Source organism: Schistocerca americana, chromosome 6, assembly GCF_021461395.2.
Source record: "Schistocerca americana isolate TAMUIC-IGC-003095 chromosome 6, iqSchAmer2.1, whole genome shotgun sequence".
Taxonomy (NCBI): Eukaryota; Metazoa; Arthropoda; class Insecta; order Orthoptera; family Acrididae; genus Schistocerca; species Schistocerca americana.
In genome coordinates this window covers 67,337,562-67,361,901 of record NC_060124.1, presented here as the reverse complement: position 1 = coordinate 67,361,901, position 24,340 = coordinate 67,337,562, and the positions used below count along the sequence as shown (strand labels likewise).

Below are 24,340 nucleotides of genomic sequence, written 5' to 3'. Positions count from 1 at the left end.
CTTATTTGTAGGGACATGAAAAATTAGCATTTGCAACAAATGCAAACATATGTATGAGGTCTGCTCAAAATTTGAACTTACATAGTAAAGGCTGTTCCATAGAAAACTGTATCTGTATGAACCATTTTATTACAGATAGTTTGAAATAGTTTTCTGCATATAAATGTTGACTAAGTCACTAATTTTTGATTAATGGTATTGTACAACCACTGACAAAATCCAATCTGGAAAGAGAATGTGTGTAAGAACATATCTGGAAAATAAAGAGCACACCTGTGCACCAATGCAATGACGTATCAGTGGAGTCGTAAGTTATGCTCTGGCCCCATTTCTAACAGTGGGTGGCTGTGCGGTAGCCATACTAAATGCTTTGTGACCTCTGCATTGTTTATAGTTCATTATTTTGTTTTCTTACTTTGAAATGAGCAAAGTGGCTAACCTTGGTTCATGACGGAGTTAGAGTATGATACAGTGATACAGCACCAGAACAGACCAGCAATCCAGTTGTCAATTCTGCTGTCACAGAAGTACAGAACACGCATGTGGGTTGGCTGGCTGCAAGAGGGAGAAAATGCCCCCCCTCCCCCCCCCCCCCCCCCACCACCACCACCACCACCACTCCTCAACTATCGGGTGTTCGAAATTCTCGTTTGTTTACACTCGCAGTCACCTGCTACCTGCTATGTTGTAGTATCCACACTGTAGTGACCGCACCAAAAAATTTCCTGCATGAACACAATTATTTTTGGTTCTACTTTCATTCTAATTGTCTTGTCAATTCTGTTTGTATCATTGTCAATTATGGGTTGCATGGCCCACAAAAGGACTCTGCAACATGCTACTCAGGGCTTATATACTACAGATTCGAAATCAGTGTTCTGTAGATTTTATAATTACCAAACTGGATGGGAGAATAAAGTTAATGATGAGAAACACTTAAACCAAAGAAGCACTCTGCTCATAGGTTGGAAAATACTGCTGTTTCTCAAAAGAAACAATCATATGTTGAATGCTTAAATAGAGCCAAAAGAAGAAAACAAGCAAAGAATATTTTGGGAAAAAAAAAAACTGCTGAAGTTTTTGAAGGAGGAAATATTCCAATTTTCTATTATTATAGGCTAAACTATTTATTCTCTTTTCTTATAATTTTATTTTCAATGACTTTTTTTTCCTTTTTATTTCCTTTTTTTCCCCTTTTGCAAGCAATTTTGTTTTCAGGCACATGGTATGGCAAACTTTGAAACTTATATGCCTAACCTTTTACGAAAAAACATGCTTATTTCTGCAAAAATTGATGCTTAACACTGCTAAAACGGATGTTTAAAACAGCCAAAACAGATTCTTAACACGTCCAAAACAAACTATCTTTTTAGGTCTTTCAAAGAAACATTTCACTTCTTCCAAAATCTGTCTCCTTCAAAAGTTGAGTGGTCAAAATTATCATATTACAAAAGATTTCAATCTTCCAGTGCAATCCTTCCAAAATTCCAATGTTATAATTTTGGAGGCCTAATTTGTTTTATCATAAAAATGTATAAATTTCCCAGAACTACATGTTAGTTTGTAAAATATGCCTATTAGAAAATTTAACTTCTCAAAAAGTTCTTGGTGGGCTTTTGTAGATACAGGTGTGCAGAAACTTAAAATCCATAAAACAGAACCATAATTAATATAAATTTAAGAATACTGGTACCATAGTTAAATGAAACGTTGTTTCTGCTTGATATATTTTTGTAATTTTTGTTTTTTTTCTGTTAATATTTAAAAAAAACATAACAGTCTTGTATTTGACATATTGTAATTTATGTACTACTCACACTTATATAGTCACCAAGCACAAAGACATATTTAGATGGGGTTGAGTTTTCAACCACTGCAGACATTATGTGCAGTAAGTTGTCTCTGTCTGTCACTCACTACACAAACTTTCATGTTAGTCAGTCATGGTCAAGCAGTCAAATTCTATAGTTATTATTTTAGAACTTGTCACTTGTCACATTTTGGGAGACCATTCATGGTCTATGTGGCTTATCAATCCACGTTTGGAAATGTTATTAATGCATTAGAAGTTAGCTAATCATCATGTGATTAATAATGAAAAATATAAATGAATGAAGTAATCTCAACAGTGTTCTGTTGAAATTATTGTTGTTGTTGTGGTCTTCAGTCCTGAGACTGGTTTGATGCAGCTCTCCATGCTATTCTATCCTGTGCAAGCTTCTTCATCTCCCAGTACCTACTGCAACCTACATCCTTCTGAATCCGCATAGTGTATTCATCTCTTGGTCTCCCTCTACAATTTTTACCCTCCACGCTGCCTTCCAGTACTAAATTGGTGATCCCTTGATGCCTCAGAACATGTCCTACCAACCGATCCCTTCTTCTGGTCAAGTTGTGCCACAAACTCCTCTTCTCCCCAATTCTATTCAATACCTCCTCACTAGTTATGTGATCTACCCATTTAATCTTCAGCATTCTTCTGTAGCACCACATTTCGACAGCTTCTATTCTCTTCTTGTCCAAACTATTTATCGTCCATGTTTCACTTCCATACATGGCTACACACCATACAAATACTTTCAGAAACGACTTCCTGACACTTAAATCTATCCTCGATGTTAACAAATTTCTCTTCTTCAGAAACGCTTTCCTTGCCATCATCGATTATTTTGCTCCCCAAATAGCAAAACTCCTTTAATACTTTAAGTGTCTCATTTCCTAATCTAATTCCCTCAGCATCACCCGACTTAATTCGACTACATTCCATTACCCTTGTTTGGCTTTTGTTGATGTTCATCTTATACTCTCCTTTCAAGACATTGTCCATTCCGTTCAACTGCTCTTCCAAGTCCTTTGCTGCCTCTGATAGAATTACAATGTCATTGGCAAACCTCAAAGTTTTAATTTCTTCTCCATGGGTTTTAATACCTACTCCGAACTTTTCTTTTGTTTCCTTTACTGCTTGCTCAAAATACAGATTGAATAGCATCGGGGAGAGGCTACAACCCTGTCTCACTCCCTTACCAACCACAGCTTCCCTTTCATGTCCCTTGACTCTTATAACTGCCATCTGGTTTCTGTACAAATTATAAATAGTCTTTCGCTCCCTGTATTTTACCCCTGCCACCTTCAGAATTTGGAAGAGAGTATTCCAGTCAACACTGTCAAAAGCTTTCTCTAAGTCTACAAATGCTAGAAATGTAGGTTTGCCTTTCCTTAATCTTTCTTCTAAGATAAGTCGTAGGGTCAGTATTGCCTCACGTGTTTCAACATTTCTACAGAATCGAAACTGATCTTCCCCGAGGTCGGCTTCTACCAGTTTTTCCATTCGTCTGTAAAGAATTCGCGTTAGTATTTTGCAGCTGTGACTTATTAAACTGATAGTTCGGTAATTATCACATCTGTCAACACCTGCTTTCTTTGGGATTGGAATTATTATATTCTTCTTGAAGTCTGAGGGTATTTCGCCTGTCTCATACATCTTACTCACCAGATGGTACAGTTTTGTCAGGACTGGCTCTCCCAAGGTCGTCAGTTTTTCTAATGGAATGTTGTCTACTCCCGGGGCCTTGTTTCGACTTAGGTCTTTCAGTGCTCTGTCAAACTCTTCACGCAGTATCATACCTCCCATTTCAACTTCATCTACCTCCTCTTCCATTTCCATAATATTGTCCTCAAGAACATCGCCCCTGTATAGACCCTCTATACACTCCTTCCACCTTTCTGCTTTCCCTTCTTTGCTTACAACTGGGTTTCCATCTGAGCCCTTGATATTCATGCAAGTGGTTCTCTTTTCTCCAAAGGCCTCTTTAATTTTCCTGTAGGCAGTATCTACCTTACCCCTCGTGAGGTAAGCCTCTACATCCTTACATTTGTCCTATAGCCATCCCTGCTTAGCCATTTTGCACTTCCTGTCGATCTCATTTTTGAAACATTTGTATTATTATTACTGACTATTTAAGTCACTTGACAATCGTCCAAAGAATACTGGTGAAGATGAAAATGTATGAGACTTAAGAAGCATAGTCAGTAAAACTACACTATTCATTTGCCAACGGTATATAAAAGAACTGATTGTAAGGCTTCATATGAGATCAGATTTCTCGCAGTTTTCCTGTCATCATTATTTCACAGGACATATGTGACAGTAAGTACTAGTGCAAAGCACTTTATTGTTTCTCAAAATATTTGACTTTATCATTTACACAGTGTCACATGCATTGAAACCAATTCTGCGAACTTTTTTTCCACTCTAATGTTGACACTTCAGAAATATAGAATTGGAATGATTAAACAGTTTCTTGAACCTGTGTTCACAAATTCCTTGCTTGGCACAAGGGAACCAAAAGAAGCTGTTCAGTGATCAATCAAGTGGATACGAAGAATGAGACATTTATCTGTTACTGTTCTCAAAACAATCGCTTGACATACCGTGGGATGGCTGCATGATCATGATGTAGAATGATGTAAGGTTTCTAGTTATTTTTCCTGATTTCATCACTCATTTAAGAGCAAACAAACTGTTGTATATCAATCAACATTTAGTGTTCTTCAATCCCCTAAAACTAAGGTTGAGACACATCAATGAGACCAAACGAACTAGTGATCATTTTCTTGGAAGTGCATCCACAGCTTGTGGTCTAGTGGCTAGCGTTGCTGCCTCTGGATCACGGGGTACCAGGTTCGATTCCCGGCTGGGTTGGGGATTTTCTTTGCCCGGGGACTGGGTGTTCGTGTTGTCCTTACCCCACAAACCAAAGATCAGTGCCCCAAAAACCAAAGATCATCATCATCAAACATCTTGGAAGTGCTTCCTGAACATACCATGTTTGTTGGTTTTGGTTTATCTTCTAACACCCAAACTGTTACCAGTTTATATGAATATACCCAACTTTTGTCTCATGTTAAAATGTTGTATATGGATTTTGAAGTTCCACAACTTAATTTTTTTCACACCATGTGGAAGAAGCCCAATTTTGAGCTTTGGTCAAATTAAGTGGAATCAGTCACACATATGTTCATGTAAAATCAAATGTTCTTCAGTCTTTTATATTCCAAAGGAGGACTCTAACTCGCTGGAAGGCACACGCGTTGATCCTCTTCAAACACATTGCTCAAAACACTGCTGTTTGTTGAAAGCCAACCAATTTTGGTCGACCTTCATGAAATTCCTCATTAATGGATGCATGACTGAAACAAAATCTTCCAAAACAATTGTAAACAATCTATTCTAGCAATTACCAGAAGTTGAATGAAGTGATCTGAGGCACAGAAACCTTCCTGTAAAATTTCCATTTTTCCACAACTCATTCTTTGAATGTTTGCTGTGAAGACACTGCTCAGCCAACTTAAACTACCATGTCCCATCTCAGTAGTACCGCCTAGCAATCATTTAAGCAAGGTGACCCTTATAATATGTTGTCTGATTCTTCTTGGAATGTATACACTCTAAATTTTATCAGCAAATCCTTCCATTATGCACTATACCTCATTTGTTGAATCTTCCACTGGTGTTTGATGCGTTCACACTTAATTAATGAACCTCTGACGAAATGTCTGAATCTTCCATTAATCCTATTTGGTAAGGGTCCTAGACTGATAAGCAATACTGAAGCATATGCCAAATGAGGCTTTTGTTAGCTACCTTTTTTGTAGGTGAATGACGTCCAGGCATCCTGCAAAGAATTTCAGTCTCTTATCTGCATTTTCTACAATTAGTTTCATAATGTGATTCCACTTTCGGCACTTTGAATGCATTATCTTAGATATTTTACAGTTTTATGTTTCCAATATGACTGAATGTTAGATCTACATTTACATAAATATTCCACAAGCCACCATATGGTGCATGGCTGAGAATAACTTGTACCACATTTGGTCATTTTCTTTTCTGTTCCACTCACAAATACAGTGAGAGAAAAATGAGTAACTATACATCACCAAATGAGCGCTAAGTTTTCTTATTGTATCTTCGTGGTCCTTTGAGAAATGTACGTTGCTGGCAGTAGAATCATTTTGCAGTGAACTTCACATGCCGGTTCTTTAAATTTTCTCAACAATGTTCCTCGAAAAGAGCGTAACCTTCCTTCTAGGAATTTCCATTTGCATTCCCGATGCATCTTGGTAATACTTGCATGTTGACTGAACCTACTGGTAACAAATTTAGTAGTCTGTCTCTGAATTCCTTCGATGTCTTCCTTTAATTTGACTTGTGGGGATCCCAAACACTCAAGCAGTACTCAAGAATGGATTGCACTAGTGTCCCATACATGGTCTCTTTTATAAATGAGCAATGATGTCCTAAAATCCTTCCAATAAAATGAAGTTGACCATTTCCCTTCCCTACTACTATCTTTACATGCTTGTTCCATTTCACATCATACTGCAATGTTATGCCTGCATATTTGACCAAGGTGACTGTCAATCAGCACACTCCTAATGTTGTATTTGAACATTAAGGGATTGTTTTTCCTACTTATCCACATTAATTTATATTTTTATAATAGAAGGAAACATTCCACGTGGGAAAAATTATATATAAAAACAAAGATGAGGTGACTTACCAAACAAAAGCGCTGGCAGGTCGATAGACACACAAACAAACACAAACATACACACAAAATTCAAGCTTTCGCAACAAACTGTTGCCTCATCAGGAAAGAGGGAAGGAGAGGGGAAGACGAAAGGAAGTGGGTTTTAAGGGAGAGGGTAAGGAGTCATTCCAATCCCGGGAGCGGAAAGACTTACCTTAGGGGGAAAAAAGGACAGGTATACACTCGCACACACGCACATATCCATCCACACATACAGACACAAGCAGACATATTTAAAGACCCTATTAACTATCCAGAACATCTTAACCTCGAACCTTGCCTCACCACGTTTTCCCAAATCCCTAAACATGCAAAACAACCTCACATCTGCAGAAATAACCACAGTCCGTCATCTAAAAACTGGTCCTGACCTTATGATCCTACCTGCGGACAAAGGCTACCCATTGTTGTTTTGAACCACAAGGATTACCCAACAGAAGGACTCTGCCAGCTGCCAGATACATCCACCTAAAAACCTTGCCACAGTGACCCCATTTCAGAAATCCAGCAGGATCTCCAGTCTCTCCTCAACTCCTTAGGCCATTCCCAGAACCTCTCCCTCAAGTACATCTCTCTGCTCACCCCTATCACTCCCCTCACTCCTACCTTCTATATGCTTCCTGAAGTCCATAAACCCAACCACCCAGGACACCCTGTTGTGGCCAGTTACTGTGCCCCCACTGAGAGAACCTCTGCTCTTGCAGACCAACACCTTCAGCCTATTACACAGAACCTACCCTCCTATGTGAAAGATACCAACCATTTCCTCCAGCGACTCTGAACAATTCCTGTCCCTTTACCACATGGTGCCCTGCTCATCACTATTGATGACCTACCTTTACACTAACATTCCTAATGCCCATGGCCTTACCACTATTTGACACTACCTTTCCCAATGCTCGATGAATTCCAAACCAGAAATCTCCTTCCTAGTCACCATGACCAACTACATCATCACCCACAATTTCTTCTCCTTTGAAGGCATTATCTACAAGCAAATCCAGGCTATGGCTATCCGCATGGCACCATCCTATGTCAACCTACGCATGGGCCATCTGGAGGAATCCTTCCTCAACACCCAAATCCTAAACCTCTTCACCTGGTTCAGATTCGCTAATGACATCTTTGCAATCTGGACAGAGGGTGCAGATATGCTATCCACATTCCTCTAAAAACTCAACAGCTTCTCCCCCATTTGCTTCACCTGATCTTACTCAACTCAACACCTCCTAGATGTTGACCTCCACCTTGAAGATGGCTACATCAGTAGCTCTGTCCATATCAAACCTACTAACCACATGCAACGCCTCCACTTTGATAGCTCCCACCTGTGTCATACCAATAAGTTCCTTCCATACAGCCTAGCCACACATGGTCATCACATATGCAGCGATGAGCGGCCCCTCTTGAAATATACTGAGGGTCTCATTGAGGCCTTCACAGCCCATAATTATCCTCCCAAACTTGTGCAAAAACAAATCTCACATGCTGTATCTTTCCAGTCTCCCACAACCTCCCAAAGCCTCACCGTCCAGCCACAGAGGACCATTCCCCCCGTAACTCATTACCACTCAGGACTGGAGCAAAAGAATTACATTCTCTGCCAGAGTTTCGACTACCTCTCATCATGCCCTGAAATGAGAAATATCCTCCCATCCCTCCCAAAGTCGTATTCCGCCGTCCACCTACAAAATATACTTGTCCATTCTTATACAACCCCTGCTCACAACCCCTTACCTCATGGCTCATATCCCTGTAATAGACCTAGATGCAAGACCTGTCCCATACATCCTCCCACAATCACCTACTTCAGTCCAGTCACAAACATCACCTATCACATCAAAGGCAATGCTATGTGGGAAACCAGTCATGTAATCTACAAGCTAAGCAGCAACCACTGTGCTGCATTATATGTGGGTATGACAAACATCAAGCTGTCTGTCCACATGAATGGCCACCGACAAACTGTGGCCAAGAAACAAGTGGACCACCCTCACCTACTTCAGTCCAGTCACAAACATCACCTATCACATCAAAGGCAATGCTATGTGTCACCTACTTCAGTCCAGTCACAAACATCACCTATCACATCAAAGGCAATGCTATGTGGGAAACCAGTCATGTAATCTACAAGCTAAGCAGCAACCACTGTGCTGCATTATATGTGGGTATGACAAACATCAAGCTGTCTGTCCACATGAATGGCCACCGACAAACTGTGGCCAAGAAACAAGTGGACCACCCTGTTGCTGAGCACGCTGCACAACACGACATCATCCATTTCAATGAATGCTTCACGGCCTGTGCCATATAGACCCTTCCAACCAACACCAGCTCTTCTGAATTTTTCACCCATCCAGCCCCTTCCCTGCTCCCATTCCAGCACTACACAGCCCTCATTCCACCAACGCACCCAGTCTTTTTACTTCTCCCCCCCCCCCCCTTCCAACATCTCCCCTGCCCTCTGTCTAAGCTCCCAACTGCACCTAGCTGTCCTACTCACTCTCCATCTTGAGTACGCATGCTCCCCACCAGCATTTCACTGTCCCCCACTCCTACCCTGCTATCCCTCTCCCTGCCTGCTCCAGCCTCCTCCTTACCCCCACCCCGTTGCCATTCCCATCATGCACTGCTGCTGCTATTGTTTGCAGTATGGCTTCAGCTGTCAGAGGCTGCAGTTGTGTGTGTGTGTGTGTGTGTGTGTGTGTGTGTGTGTGTGTGTGTGTGGGTGGGTTGCGTTTGCATCTGTGTGTCTCATCTATTTTTGACAAAGGCCTTTGATGGCCGGAAGCTTATATTATGACAGTCTTTTTGTTGCGCCTCTCAGCAACTCAGCATCTCTGTAACATGGTGAGTAACAACTTTCTGTTACATAATATTATTAATAATATGTCTTTCGCAAAAATGTAAATAGTATCTGCATTCAGTCACACTTCGTTGAATCATGTGACATGAAAAAAAAATCACTGATTAAAATTGCATCAGTAGACGCCCCTATTTTACTTGTTCAGTAAATTGCATGAAGAAGAGAGAACTGTATCATTTTAAGTAACTTTATGCTCAACACGCATACAGTGAAACATACAATTTGGTTTTTGTATTTTGCTGTTCAAAATTAATACTTACAACTTGGCCGTCCACCTCAAGGCTGGACCATAGATACGATCCCCGATCACAGTTCCACTTGTTTCTCTTGCCAGAAAACTCATTTTGTTAGCTATCTCTGAAATATTATAGTGAAAAATATCAGCTTAAAATATATTTTATAATTTGATACAAATGACAGACTTAATGTTACATTCACTCTAAGTTACAGTTCCTTAATGTTACTCCCCTCCCGCTTTCACATGATTGTACTAATGTTCATTCAGAAGTGTGGCACACTCTCGCTGTTACATATTACACATATTATGCTAGAGAGGTGCTACATCTATAAAGTACAATGCCCAATAATTGTGGAGTTCGATTGATTGGCACCGTTCTTAGCAGACAGCCTAGCTCCTTAACAGTTTCAAGAGGAGTGCAGCCACACCATGAAATTTTTCTGGGTGGGGGCCACAGGGAACCATAAGCAGATCCCATCTGTAACAACATGGCTGAAGTACTACAGAAACCAAAGGAGTTGAAGGGAGAGAGGCTTCACATGAAACTTGGTACCAGTCCAGTAATCTCTTTGAGATTTGTCTAACAGCCATGTTAAAGAACCGAACTCTGGTTTTGGTAGTAGCATTTTATCTAAAAACTAGAAGGTTCTGAATCTGCTATCTTTTGACTCCTTGTAGTCATATCCTGGTGGCTACAGTCTCGCTGGAAAGCCATGAAGCTGGATAAGACAGTGATCTTGCTCTACCTCATGTTACCGTACACCACATGCTGCACTCATAACTGGAACTGTTTATTAGGAATGATGAGGCCATTACATTCATTAGAAAGTATCCTCTGCTGAGTTAATATTCCTCACCTTCTCATAAATAGCAAAAGACTCCCTTAGAAACAAGTAAAAACTGACAGCAGCCAGTTAAAGCATGCACAAGAAGAGCACTGCTCATTATGCGATGATCCTTTATCAGTGATGCGCAGTAGCATTATTGCCTGCAAAACTAAATACTTTCCTTTTTTCAGAAATTTTCATTGTGGCTGCTTCACTCGAGGTGGCTGATGTTTCTTAACCACAGCCTGACATTTCCGAGACACAGATTTCAAAGTTACCCTACTTGTACATGTAAAAAAATGCACTTAATATCCAGTGTGAGGCGAAAATGTAGTATATAAAGTGATATAGCATGGAGAAATATGCTGTAAAGTACCTCCATAATCATGAGAAGGGTTTCGGAAACCCCATGTTGTAGCACTGAAGCACATGAAAAATTTTTGTGCACGTAAAATCCGGTCTTAGGTGTAAAATTAGTTATGCATTATTTCAGTTTCACATTAGCAAACTACCAAAATTTTACAGACTCAAAGTTATTTTCATATGAAGACATGCACTGCTGTAGCAGGGAAAAGAAGGGAACCAGCACAAAAATGCTTCCATCAGAGCACAAATGATGCTAATATGCTCCTTTTTCAAAAGACTATGACTGAAAAGTGGGATAGCAGGTGCCTCATTCTCAGCACCCTTAAAATTTTGGCATGTGAACATATTCACGCTTCTTTATGCTGAGAGGGAAGGAGACAGTGGCAGTGGGAAATACAGACTGAAAAGTAATAAATACTGGAAGATAGCAGACAGTGATTATAGCACAGAAAGAGCGAAGTTGACAATGACAGCGTGAGAGAAAGAGACGGACATCGTGGCAGTGGAACATTGTTGACAGTGATAAGCGAAGAAGACAATGGACACGGTGGTGGAACACTGTTGACAGTGAAAAGACAATGCTACAAAAAGAGACAGAACACAGGAGACTGTGGTTGTGAGAAGGGAGACAGTGACAATTAAAGAGAGACAAAAAAGATAATAACAATGAGTTGGGCTGAATGAGTGAGTGAGAATGGGTAAGTGGGAGTGGAAGGATAGCAGCAACTTAACGGTGATGGAGTGAGTTGCAATTAGGGGAGCTTGTGGGAGTGAGAGGTGAGTTGCACACTAAGAAGAGCACGAATATGATCACATGCCAAAATGTTTGGAAAATTTTTTAAAGGTGCTGATAATGGTAGAATGAGGCAGCTGGTACTCCACTTTTCAGAGTCTTCTGAAACGGGAACACATTTGCCTTTTTATGTTGTAATTGGAGCATTATTCCTCTGCTCATCTCCTTCTTCCATTTCCTTATTTGAAATTTTTTCTGCTTATATATAATTTTGTTTCCCACCCAGCCGATTATTAGCATATTTTTAAGGGAGACATTGAAGAAGCCAGACACAAATACCGACAAAAAGCAATTCACATTAAGCAAAACTGTAAGATCAGCATGTGTGAAGATACAATGTGAAAAGAAACTCTGCTTACAAAGGTTTAGATAAAGATAGTACTTACTTTACGAAAAATGAAATAAGTAGGATACAACAGTTTCATGTTGTGTTCAAGTTTAATCTACAAATGATACACAAAATAACATAGGCATGAACTTGTGTGAAAAGCAAATGTGACTGAACAATGGGTTTACTTTCCATTCATTATAAACTTTACACTATGAAATTTAGTACACTTTATTAAATTTTCCATGTAGTGAAACAAAGCTATTAATGAAAATAATCACACTGTTAAATCTCTTCAAGAGGCTATAGTGTCACATAATCACAGTGCAAAGATATACTTACTGTATCTCAGTTTCCTCGGTTTTCCAACTCTTAGGCTAGTTAATTGACCAGTTCGTTCATGAAATACTTCACCATCGTCATCATCTTCATCATCTCCACTGGAGTCTGTTTCTTCTGCTGGATTAGAGGTTTCATGTTGTTTCAAATGTTCATGTATCTCAGATTCTTCATTACAATGATGATCACACAGCTTACATAAATAACCCTGTGAAAATGAGAGCATTAGCTTAACAGTTCAAGACCCACAATACCAGATAGTAAATGTCTAAAATTACCTAAAATTTCATGAATCTCTTTTGTAATATGAAAACGATAGTTGCTACTCACCATATAGCAGAGCTGCTGAGTTGCAGATAGGCACAACAAAAGGCTGTCAGAAAGTGAGCTTTCAGTCAATAAGGCCTTTGTCGGAAATAGACTAAACACACACACACACACACACACACACACACACACACACACACACACACACACAAACAAACTACAATCTCTGGCTGCTGAGGCCTCAGTAGCCAGAGACTGTGGTCATTTGTGTGAGAACTTTATTTCCGTGAGTGTGTGTGTATGTTGTTTATTTCCGTTGAAGACCTTGTTGGCTGAAAGCTAGCTTTCTGACAGTCTTCTTGTTGTGCCTAAATGGGACTCAGTATCTCCACTATATGGTTCCATAATATTGTTACATTACACCCTTGGTTTTCATGGTCTGTTATTTTTATATTGTTTGGTAAATTGCCAACATAGTCAAAAAGTGACAAAAATAATTAGATATGTATTATCACATTTCCAACACTTTTCAGTTCCTCAACTGAAGTAGCTTACACCCTTGACACCAGAAATAACAAACCACCTATGTCATTGTAATGAGAATTAAGAAATAAGCATAATGAATAGAGATATTGATCATTATAATACACAACACAAACATGATTGTCAACGGATACTGAGTACTAAAAGAGCTACAGATTACTGCCCACTTGCTGCCAGAAGGCAGTTCTATAACAGGCTACCAAATATTACAAAGCAACTCCGTTGAAATATTTTTAACGGCAAAGTGAAACTGTTGTTAATTAGTAGCGTACTTTACTTGCCCAAAGATTTCTGAGCTCCATTATAAGTAGTTAAGTAGTACTATCTCTGTACATTGCAGTATATTAGTGATGGTAAATAGTTATGAAATGCTATCTGGTGTTTTAAATGTACAAAAAAGCATATGACAGCAAATAATATTACCTTGCGTAGTGCCTTTGGGCAGCTTGAGTAGTGCTCTTGCATACTGCTAAGTTCAGATGTTTCAAACAGACAGCTAGGGTTGTTGCAGTTTATTTTCCCGTTCCGTTTTATTTTCATCTTCCACCTTCCAACAAGGGAATTGGTTGGCTTTGTGTAACCAAGTCGTTCGAACAATTCATCCTGGAATAACACAATTTGCAAAATATTACAACACTGGAACACTTTCATACCCTAAACAACAAACAAACAAACAAAAGCTGGAAATGAAGACAAGTCAGCACTCAATGCGCGCGCGCGCGTGTGTGTGTGTGTGTGTGTGTGTGTGTGTGTGTGTGAGAGAGAGAGAGAGAGAGAGAGAGAGAGAGAGAGAGTGAGGAGGGGGGGGGGTATTATTTGCACATTTGATTGAACAATCTCTGCACTACATTTCCACATAAATCAGTAGTTTTCGTGATAATTACATTTATAGCTATATCTGCTAGGTAAATGTGAAAATGATGCTAGCAAAGATACAGGGGGACAATTATTGAACTACATGAAGTAAAATCATCATAACTTCTGAATGGTTTGTGTTGTTGTTGTTGTTGTTGTTGTGGTCTTCAGTCCTGAGACTGGTTTGATGCAGCTCTCCATGCTACTCTATCCTGTGCAAGCTTCGTCATCTCCCAGTACCTACTGCAACCTACATCCTTCTGAATCTGCTTGGTGTATTCATCTCTTGGTCTCCCTATACGATTTTTACCCTCCACGCTGCCCTCCAATGCTAAATTTGTGATCCCTTGATGCCTCAGAACATGTCCTACCAACCGGTCCTTTCTTCTCGTCAAGTTGTGCCACAAACACCCCTTCTCCCCAATTCTATTCAATACCTCCTCATTAGTTGTGTGATCTACCCATCTAATTTTCAGCATTTTTCTGAAGCACCACATTTCGAAAGCTTCTATTCTCTTCCTGTCCAAACTAGTTATCGTCCATGTTTCACTTCCATACATGGCTACACTCCATACAAATACTTTCAGAAACGACTTCCTGACACTTATATCAATACTCGATGTTAACTTCTTCAGAAACGCTTTCCTTGCCATTGCCAGTCTACATTTTATAACCTCTCTACTTCGACCATCGTCAGTTATTTTGCTCCCCAAATAGCAAAACTCCTTTACTACTTTAAGTGTCTCATTTCCTAATCTAATTCCCTCAGCATCACCCGACTTAATTCGACTACATTCCATTATCCTCGTTTTGCTTTTGTTGATGTTCATCTTATATCCTCCTTTCAAGACACTGTCCATTCCGTCCAACTGCTATTCCAAGTCCTTTGCTGTCTCTGACAAAATTACAATGTCATCGGCAAACCTCAAAGTGTCTGTTTCTTCTCCATGGATTTTAATACCTACTCCGAACTTTTCTTTTGTTTCCTTTACTGCTTGCTCAATATACAGATTGAATAGCATCGGGGAGAGGCTACAACCCTGTCTCACTCCCTTCCCAACCACGGCTTCCCTTCCATGTCCCTCGATTCTTATAACTGACATCTGGTTTCTGTACAAATTGTAAATAGCCTTCCACTCCTTTTATTTTACTCTTGCCACCTTTAGAATTCAAAAGAGAGTATTCCAGTCAACACTGTCAAAAGCTTTCTCTAAGTCTACAAATGCTAGAAACGTAGGTTTGCCTTTCCTTAATCTTTCTTCTAAGATAAGTTGTAAGGTCAGTAATGCCTCCCGTGTTCCAATATTTCTACGGAATCCAAACTGATCTTCCCCGAGGTCGGCTTCTACCAATTTTTCCATTCATCTGTAAAGAATTTGCGTTAGTATTTTGCAGCTGTGACTTATTAAACTGATAGTTCGGCAATTTCCACATATGTCAACACCTGCTTTCTTTGGGATTGGAATTATTATATTCTTCTTGAAGTCTGAGGGTATTTCGCCTGTTTCATACATCTTGCTCACCAGATGGTAGAGTTTTGTCAGGACTGGCTCTCCCAAGGCCGTCAGTAGTTATAATGGAATGTTGTCTACTCCCGGGGCCTTGTTTCGACTTAGGTCTTTCAGTGCTCTGTCAAACTCTTCACGCGGTATCGTACCTCCCATTTCATCTTCATCTACATCCTCTTCCATTTCCATAATATTGTCCTCAAGTACATCGCCCTTGTATAGACCCTCTATATACTCCTTCCACCTTTCTGCTTTCCCTTCTTTGCTTAGAACTGGGTTTCCATCTGAGCCCTTGATATCCATACAAGTGGTTCTCTTTTCTCCAAAGGCCTCTTTAATTTTCCTGTAGGCAGTATCTATCTTACCCCTAGTGAGATAGGCCTCTACATCCTTACATTTGTCCTGTAGCCATCCCTGCTTAGCCATTTTGCACTTCCTGTCGATCTCATTTTTAAGACGTTTGTATTCCTTTTTGCCTGCTTCATTTACTGCATTTTTATATTTTCTTCTTTCAACAATTAAATTCAATATTTCTTCTGTTACCCAAGGAGTTCTACTAGCCCTCGTCTTTTTACCTACTTGATCCTCTGCTGCCTTCACTACTTCATCCCTCAGAGCTACCCATTCTTCTTCTACTGTATTTCTTTCCCACATTGCTGTCAATTGTTCCCTTATGCTCTCCCTGAAACTCTGTACAACCTCTGGTTTAGCCAGTTTATCCAGGTCCCATCTCCTTAAATTCCCACCTGTTTGCAGTTTTAATCTACAGTTCATAACCAATAGATTGTGGTCAGAGTCCATACCTTCTAGTATCTCCAGGATTCTTCCATGTGTACAACCTTCTTTTATGATTCTTCAACCAAGTGTTAGCTATGATTAAGTTATGCTCTGTGCAAAATTCTTCCAGGCGGCTTCCTCTTTCATTTCTTACCCCCAATCCATATTCACCTACTATGTTTCCTTCTCTCCCTTTTCCTACTCTCGAATTCCAGTCACCCAAGACTATTAAATTTTTGTCCCCCTTCACTGCCTGAATAATTTCTTTTACCTTATCATACATTTCATCGATTTCTTCATCATCTGCAGAGCTAGTTGGCATATAATCTTGTACTATTGTAGTAGGCGTGGGCTTCGTGTCTATCTTGGCCACAATAATGTGTTCACTATGCTGTTTGTAGTAACTTACCCGCACTCCTATTTTTTTATACATTATTAAACCCACTCCTGCATTACCCCTATTTGATTTTGTATTTATAACCCTGTATTCATCTGAACAAAAGTCTTGTACCTCCTGCCACCGAACTTCAGTAATTCCCGCTATAACTAACTTTAACCTATCCATTTCCCTTTTTAAATTTTCTAACCTACCTGCCCCATAAAGGGATCTAACATTCCATGCTCCGATCCATAGAATGCCAGTTTTTTTTCTCCTGATAACGACGTCCTCTTGAGTAGTCCCCGCCCGGAGATCCGAATGGGGGACTATTTGACCTCCAGAATATTTTACCCAAGAGGACGCCATCATCATTTAACCATACAGTAAAGCTGCATGCCCTCGGGAAAAATTACGGCTGTAGTTTCCCTTTGCTTTCAGCCGTTCGCAGTACCAGCACAGCAAGGCCGTTCTGGTTATTGTTACAGGGCCAGATCAGTCAATCATCCAGACTGTTACCCCTGCAACTATTGAAAAGGCTGCTGCCCCTCTTCAGGAACCACACGTTTGTCTGGCCTCTCAACAGATACCCCTCCGTTGTGGTTGCACCTACGGTATGGCCATCTATATCGCTGAGGCACGCAAGCCTCCCCACCATGGTTTGTGTTAGGACGTTCAAACTGCACGGTTGGCCGTGGGGCATGATGGAAATTAGTATGGTTTAGTTTAGCGACGAAGCCCACTTTCATTTGGATGGGTTCGTCATTAAGCAAAATTGGTGGATTTGGGGGACTGAAAATCTGCATTTCCTGATCGAAAGGTCTCTTCTTCCTCAACGTGTGAATGTGTGATCTGCAACGTCCAGTCATGGACTAATCAGTGTGATATTCCTTGATGGCATGGTGACTACTGAATGGTCCATAAAGGTTTTGAAAGGTGATTTCATCTCCATTATCCAAAATGACCCCGATTTTGACAAGATGTATTTCATCCAAGACGGAGCTCTATCACATCAAAGCAGGAGAGTGTTTGATGTCCTGGAGGAGCACTTTGCGGCAGCGTTCTGGCTCTGGGGAACCCAGAGGCCACTGGCATGGACCTCGATTGGCTGCAACATTCTCTGGATCTGGACACATGCGACTCCTTTTTGTGGGGCTATATTGAAGACAAGGTGTACAGCAATAACCCCAAAACCATAGCTGAGCTGAAAGCAGCCATTCCGGAGGTCATCGACAGCACTGATGTTCCGACACTTTTGCAGGTCATGTGGAATTTTGCTATTCATCTGCACCTCATCGTCGCCAATGATGACACGCATATGGAACATGTCGTAACCTAAATCCGAATATCTGTAGTGATGTTTACCTGTTGAATAAAGTGTGTACACATCGTAGTTTGTAACTTTTTTTATGTAATTCAATAATTGTCCCCCTGTACTTATTTCTATGTCATCAAAACAGGAAATTTAAACACACAAAGAACAAAGTGGGCCAAATATCAAACCTATGGGTCACTGGTAAAGATTTTTCTCCAGTCAAATGAGGATTACTTATACCTACAGACTGACTGCCCAATATGACACTTTGCTTCTGATTAGTCAAATATGACATAAAGGTGTTACTGATCATATATTTATATATAAAATCAAAGATGAGGTGACTTACCGAACGAAAGCGCTGGCAGGTCGATAGACACACAGACAAACACAAACATACACACAAAATTCAAGCTTTCGCAACAAACTGTTGCCTCATCAGGAAAGAGGGAAGGAGAGGGGAAGACGAAAGGAAGTGGGTTTTAAGGGAGAGGGTAAGGAGTCATTCCAATCCCGGGAGCGGAAAGACTTACCTTAGGGGGAAAAAAGGACAGGTATACACTCGCACACACGCACATATCCATCCACACATACAGACACAAGCAGACATGTTTAAAGACAAAGAGTTTGGGCAGAGATGTCAGTCGAGGCAGAAGTGTAGAGGCAAAGAAGTTGTTGAAAGACAGGTGAGGTATGAGTGGCGGCAACTTGAAATTAGCGGAGATTGAGGCCTGGCGGATGACGAGAAGAGAGGATATACTGAAGGGCAAGTTCCCATCTCCGGAGTTCGGATAGGTTGGTGTTGGTGGGAAGTATCCAGATAACCCGGACGGTGTAACACTGTGCCAAGATGTGCTGGCTGTGCACCAAGGCATGTTTAGCCACAGGGTGATCCTCATTACCAACAAACACTGTCTGCCTGTGTCCATTCATGCGAATGGAGAGTTTGTTGCTGGTCAGTCCCACATAGAATGCGTCACAGTGTAGGCAGGTCAGTTGGTAAATCACGTGGGTGCTTTCACACGTGGCTCTGCCTTTGATCGTGTACACCTTCCGGGTTACAGGACTGGAGTAGGTGGTGGTGGGAGGGTGCATGGGACAGGTTTTGCATCGGGGGCGGTTACAAGGATAGGAGCCAGACGGTAGGGAAGGTGGTTTGGGGATTTCATAGGGATGAACTAACAGGTTACGAAGGTTAGGTGGACGGCGGAAAGACACTCTTGGCGGAGTGGGGAGGATTTCATGAAGGATGGATCTCATTTCAGGGCAGGATTTGAGGAAGTCGTATCCCTGCTGGAGAGCCACATTCAGAGTCTGGTCCAGTCCCGGAAAGTATCCTGTCACAAGTGGGGCACTTTTGTGTTTTTTCTGTGGGGGATTCTGGGTTTGAGGGGACGAGGAAGTGGCTCTGGTTATTTGCTTCTGTACCAGGTCGGGAGGGTAGTTGCGGGATGCGAAAGCTGTTTTCAGGTTGTTGGTGTACTGATTCAGGGATTCCGGACTGGAGCAGATTCGTTTGCCACGAAGACCTAGGCTGTAGGGAAGGGACCGTTTGATGTGGAATGGGTGGCAGCTGTCATAATGGAGGTACTGTTGCTTGTTGGTGGGTTTGATGTGGACGGACGTGTGAAGTTGGCCATTGGACAGGGAAAACATTCATATTTCTTTATGAAAACAGTAGATATACCTGTGTGTGTGTGTGTGTGTGTGTGTGTGTGTGTGTGTGTGTGTGTGTGTGTGTGTTATATACCTGTAATTGTAACTGCATGTGAGCCCCATACGAATAAATATTTTAAAAAATCCATGCCTTAGACGTTGTTATGGTCTTCGCCCCAAAGACTGGTTTGATGCAGCTCCCCATGCTAGTCTATCCTGTGAAAGCCTCTTCATCTCCGAATAAATACAGCAACTTACATTGTCTTGAATCTGCTAACTATAATCATCTCTTGGTGTCCATCTAAAATTTGTATCCCCCACACTTCCCTCCAGTACTAATTGGCGATCTCTTGATATCTCAGAATGTGTCCTATAAACTGATTCCTTCTTCTAGTCAGCTTGTGCCACAAATTTCTTCTCTCCCCATTCTATTCAGTACTTCCTCATTAGTTACATGATCTACCCCCATAATCTTCAGCATTCTTTTGTAGCACCACATTTCAAAAGCTTCCATTCTCTTTTTGTCTAAGATGTTTATCACTCGTGTTTCACTTCCATACAAAGCTACACTCCAGACAAATACTTTCTGAAAAGACTTCCTAACACTTAAATCTATATTCGATGTTAACAAATTTCTCTTCTTCAGAAATGCTTTTCTTTCCACTGCCAATCTACATTTTATATACTCTCTACTTTGTCCGTCATCAGTTACTCTGCCGCCAAAATACAAAACTCATCTACTACTTTAAGGGTCTCATTTCCTAATCCAAGCCCCTCATCATAGCAGTGAGACTGGGCTGTAGCCTATCCACAATGTTATTCAATGTTTCCCTTTGACACCCATCAACTCTTGTAGCTGCTATCTGGTTACTATGCAAGTTGTAAATAGCTTTTGCTCCTTGTATTATACGCCTGCCACCACCAGGATTTCAAGGAGAGTACTCCAGTCAACACTGTCAAAAAATTTCTCTTAGTCAGCAAATGTTATAAAGGTAGATTTGCCTTTCCTTTATCTTCTACGATAAGTCGTAGGGTCAGCATTGCCTTGTGTGCTCCTACATTTCTCCGAAATTCAAACTGATCTGCCCTGAGGTCAGCTTCTACTAGTTCTTCCGTTCTTTTGGAACGAATGTGTGTTAGTATTTTGCAATTATGAATTATTAAATTGATAGTTCGGTAACATTTACAATCAGCACCTGCTTTCTGAAATGGGACTTATGAGGGTGGTTTGAAAAGTTTTCGGAACAGAATAGAAAAAAAGTACTTACATCACTGAAACTTTTCTTATTTTTCAATGTAGTCTCCTTGTAGATTAATGCACTTGGTCCAACGATGTTCCAGTGCCTTAATCCCATCTCAAAAATGAGTTTCCTTCAGGCCTGCAAAATAGTTGTCAACTCTTGCTATCAATTCTTCGTTTGAAGAAAATCTTCGTCCACCAAGAAAAATTTTCAGTTTTGGGAAGAGATGGAAGTCTGACGGAGCCATATCACATGAATAAGGTGGGTGTGGCAAGATTTCATATCTTAGTTCATGTAGTTTTGCCATATAGTTACGGCACATGTGTAGGGGCGCGCATCAGGATTCGTGGCACCCTACCTGCAGATAAGTTTTTCATTTCTAATTCTTCAGTTAAAATGTGATATACCCTTTCAGATGACATCTGGCAAGTGTGAGCAATTTCACACACTTTCCATTGATGATTTTACATGACCATTTTGTGCACCTTTGCAATGATTTCTGGAGTAGTAATTAACAGAACAGAATGTGACGTAAAAGGATCGCCATTTCACCTGTCAGCCATTGTTATAGGTATATGTAGGTATAGTGCCAGATGAAAAAACAATGAGGCATTTGTGTCAGCATGGCAGCAGCTCCTAGAAAATCTAGATTTACTTCTGGAGGTGGTCAAGTTGATAATATAATACATGCAAAATACTAGCTCACTTTGTTAAAACTTGAGCAATCTGAAATACTTTACTCGGAAACAATGCATCAGCAGAAGAATGTCACTTACGTATTTATTACTGTCCCTTAACTTATAACTTATCAGTCAATAAAATAGAGAATGATAGTCTCTTCTCAACGTATAATTGATTATAAACTTCAATATACAGTTCTGACTAATAGTTCTATAGGTCGCAGCTGGATCTGACCAAGATGATGCCGTCATTGTTAGTGATGACTGCAGAGAGAGCTCAAGCAGTGCTGTGCCCTGATGTAAGCAATCTTTCAGTAGTGCTGGTGTATGGAACCTCTTGATGGTATGTCTTCACCAATGTCACTTATTCATCACTGCGTTAGGCTGTCCTTACTTGTGGCTCCACTGTGTACCATCACTGACATGAGACCTATTTCTTTGGATGACACCACAATAGAAGTGATGAAGTTAAACATTACACAACCACTGTTGCATTGGCCAGATAAGCTGCTGGAGGTGCTCCCTATGCAAAGTTTGATCTATGTGATTGAAACATTATACCCTGATCCAGTCCTTTCCTTCAATTGGCTAATGGACACGCAAGAAGGAAGAATTTCAACAGAGAGGATGCTTTAACATTTGCAGCAGTACCAAGACGAGCAAAGATGTACAGTCATGACCACGAATGTCACAATAACAGGCACAGTGTTAGTTTTGATTCTGGTTTGTGCAGCCTTTGCCTACCTTAGATGGAGGGCCACTAATCAGTGTAACCCTCCATTTTATCACATACCACTAAACTGTTTAAGTAATCATATGTAAAGCAGAATGGTGGCATACAGAAAATTTGGATCAACAGAAGCGTATTCTAGAATTAAGAATGTGCGGAACTCACAGGGCGGGGCACGGAGAGCCGAGTTGATTGATGGAATGAGGGCGGTTGGTTGTTTGAATGGAGAAGAGCTGTGACAGAACAGCGAGTGAGAAATGGTGATAACAGTAGTTATATGTTCTTGTAAAGGGGTTTTAATGCATACTGAGTAGTGAGTAATAAGGCCTGAAGTTCAACGTAATAATGCGAGGAATGATGAATGAGTATGGATCACCAAGAAACCAGTGGACCAGAGTGCAGAGTGAAAGTATGACCTCTGAACCTTGAGACTCGAGATGAATAGTGTTACGAAGGAAACTGAAAATAACATAGGTTGTAGCCATGTATACAGAGTCTCTTGTTGCAGACTGGTCATGGGTAAAGATGTGAGGGCTGCATCTTCCCAAAGGGGGATGATATGTAGCACCATTGCTATTTTGGGTGCTATTGTGGAAATAGTAGTTCAGCTATGGCTGCATTGAAAGCCATGCGTGCTGAGGCATTGGTATGCTGATTTCATCAATAGGCCTGTTTACCCACCATAATGCAGCAGAAGTGTTGGATGACGGTGTTGATTCATAAGTGATTGGAAGCATTGCATCAACATAACAACCATGCCATTAACGAGTATAGAAACACACTGATTTTAGCAGACATTTGAGCACTCTAGCAGCACCCACGATAATGAAGGGCGTCACCAGTCACCACCGAGTTATGGGACAACAAGCAGCCAACACCGGTCCAGGTCACCACCTCCACAAGACCAGCTCCCTGTACTAAGCACACAGCCTGTGGACTTAGCTCTATGTGATGGATGAGGCACTTCCAGCCTTTCGTCAGCAGCATCTGAGCTTCTGTCTTGGAGGGCAGCAATTTGTATCCGCGACGGTGTGGCCCACTGCACACCAACACTGGGGCGAGTGCTCCAGCAACCACTGTCAGCTGCGAGGGCAAGCTCTTCTGCTGGGTCCTGAATGTCTCCAAGAGGAAGCTGGCAGTCACAGCTGGTGCTTGTTGCATGACTTCCCACCATTCATATTGGTGTAGGCGTTGCTGAGTGGGCTAAACAAGTGACAGCATCACTGGCCACAGATGTCACAACCATCCGTGCCATATCTGGCTGGCTTCTGGTGTTGTCGGTGGGACTTCCACACTGCACAGCTGAGAGGTTGTGTCAATGAAATCATAGCACCACAAGTATATATATTTTACCTTCCAGCTATGTTTTCCTACCATCCTCCCCATTGCATAATTCTGACTGAACTATGTGTAAAGCTTGCTCAGAAGGCTATATTCCAGTCATTAACAGTCCAGATGACATGAGTATCCCACCGAGTCAGTTAGTTTTGGCAATTAACCTCTCTTCAAACATGTGTCCAGGTTTGAGTTGAATGGCCCACTGACATTGTTGCATATTGTGTACTCACCTGGTTGAATAAAGATGATGAAGGAAATCGAGTTAGTATATGTAAAGACCTGGTCTGAGATTGACCTGTCGTTGGCCTAAGAAGCTGAAAGCCAGTTTGCAATCAAATAAAGGTCAAGTCAATTATTATCCGGTTTTTAGTTATATTTTTGTTTATTTCGTTTTACGTTGATGACACATGCTTTGTTTATTTGTTGTTATACCTTTGCAATTTTCAAGCTGTTCTGTTAGGTTCATTATCACTGCCGTGCTATTAATCATGGCTGCTCCACTGTCTATTTGCACCAAAGAAGAGCAACATTCATTGATCCGTTTTTTGTGGTCGGAAGGCGTATCAGGGGCAAAATTCATTGAAGAATTCCGGTACAGTACCGGAACAGAGTTTGCCACAACGGAGTGTCTATGAATGGATTGAAAAATTTCTAAATGGTCACACAAGTGTTACGCACGATGAAGGAGCCCGACAATCGTTTAC

General features: G+C 41.0%; 1 protein-coding gene across 1 annotated transcript in view; it reads right to left on the bottom strand.

Annotated features, from left to right (window-relative positions):
• The window catches only part of LOC124619967, a 293,396-nt gene that overhangs the window by 68,547 nt on the left and 200,509 nt on the right, over nucleotides 1–24,340 (bottom strand). The window contains exons 17-19 of the mRNA XM_047146629.1: nucleotides 13,584–13,763; nucleotides 12,354–12,558; nucleotides 9,720–9,816 (exon numbers count right to left, since the gene is read on the bottom strand). Coding sequence (XP_047002585.1) covers nucleotides 9,720–9,816; nucleotides 12,354–12,558; nucleotides 13,584–13,763 — 482 coding nt within the window. The remainder of the gene's footprint in view (nucleotides 1–9,719; nucleotides 9,817–12,353; nucleotides 12,559–13,583; nucleotides 13,764–24,340) is intronic.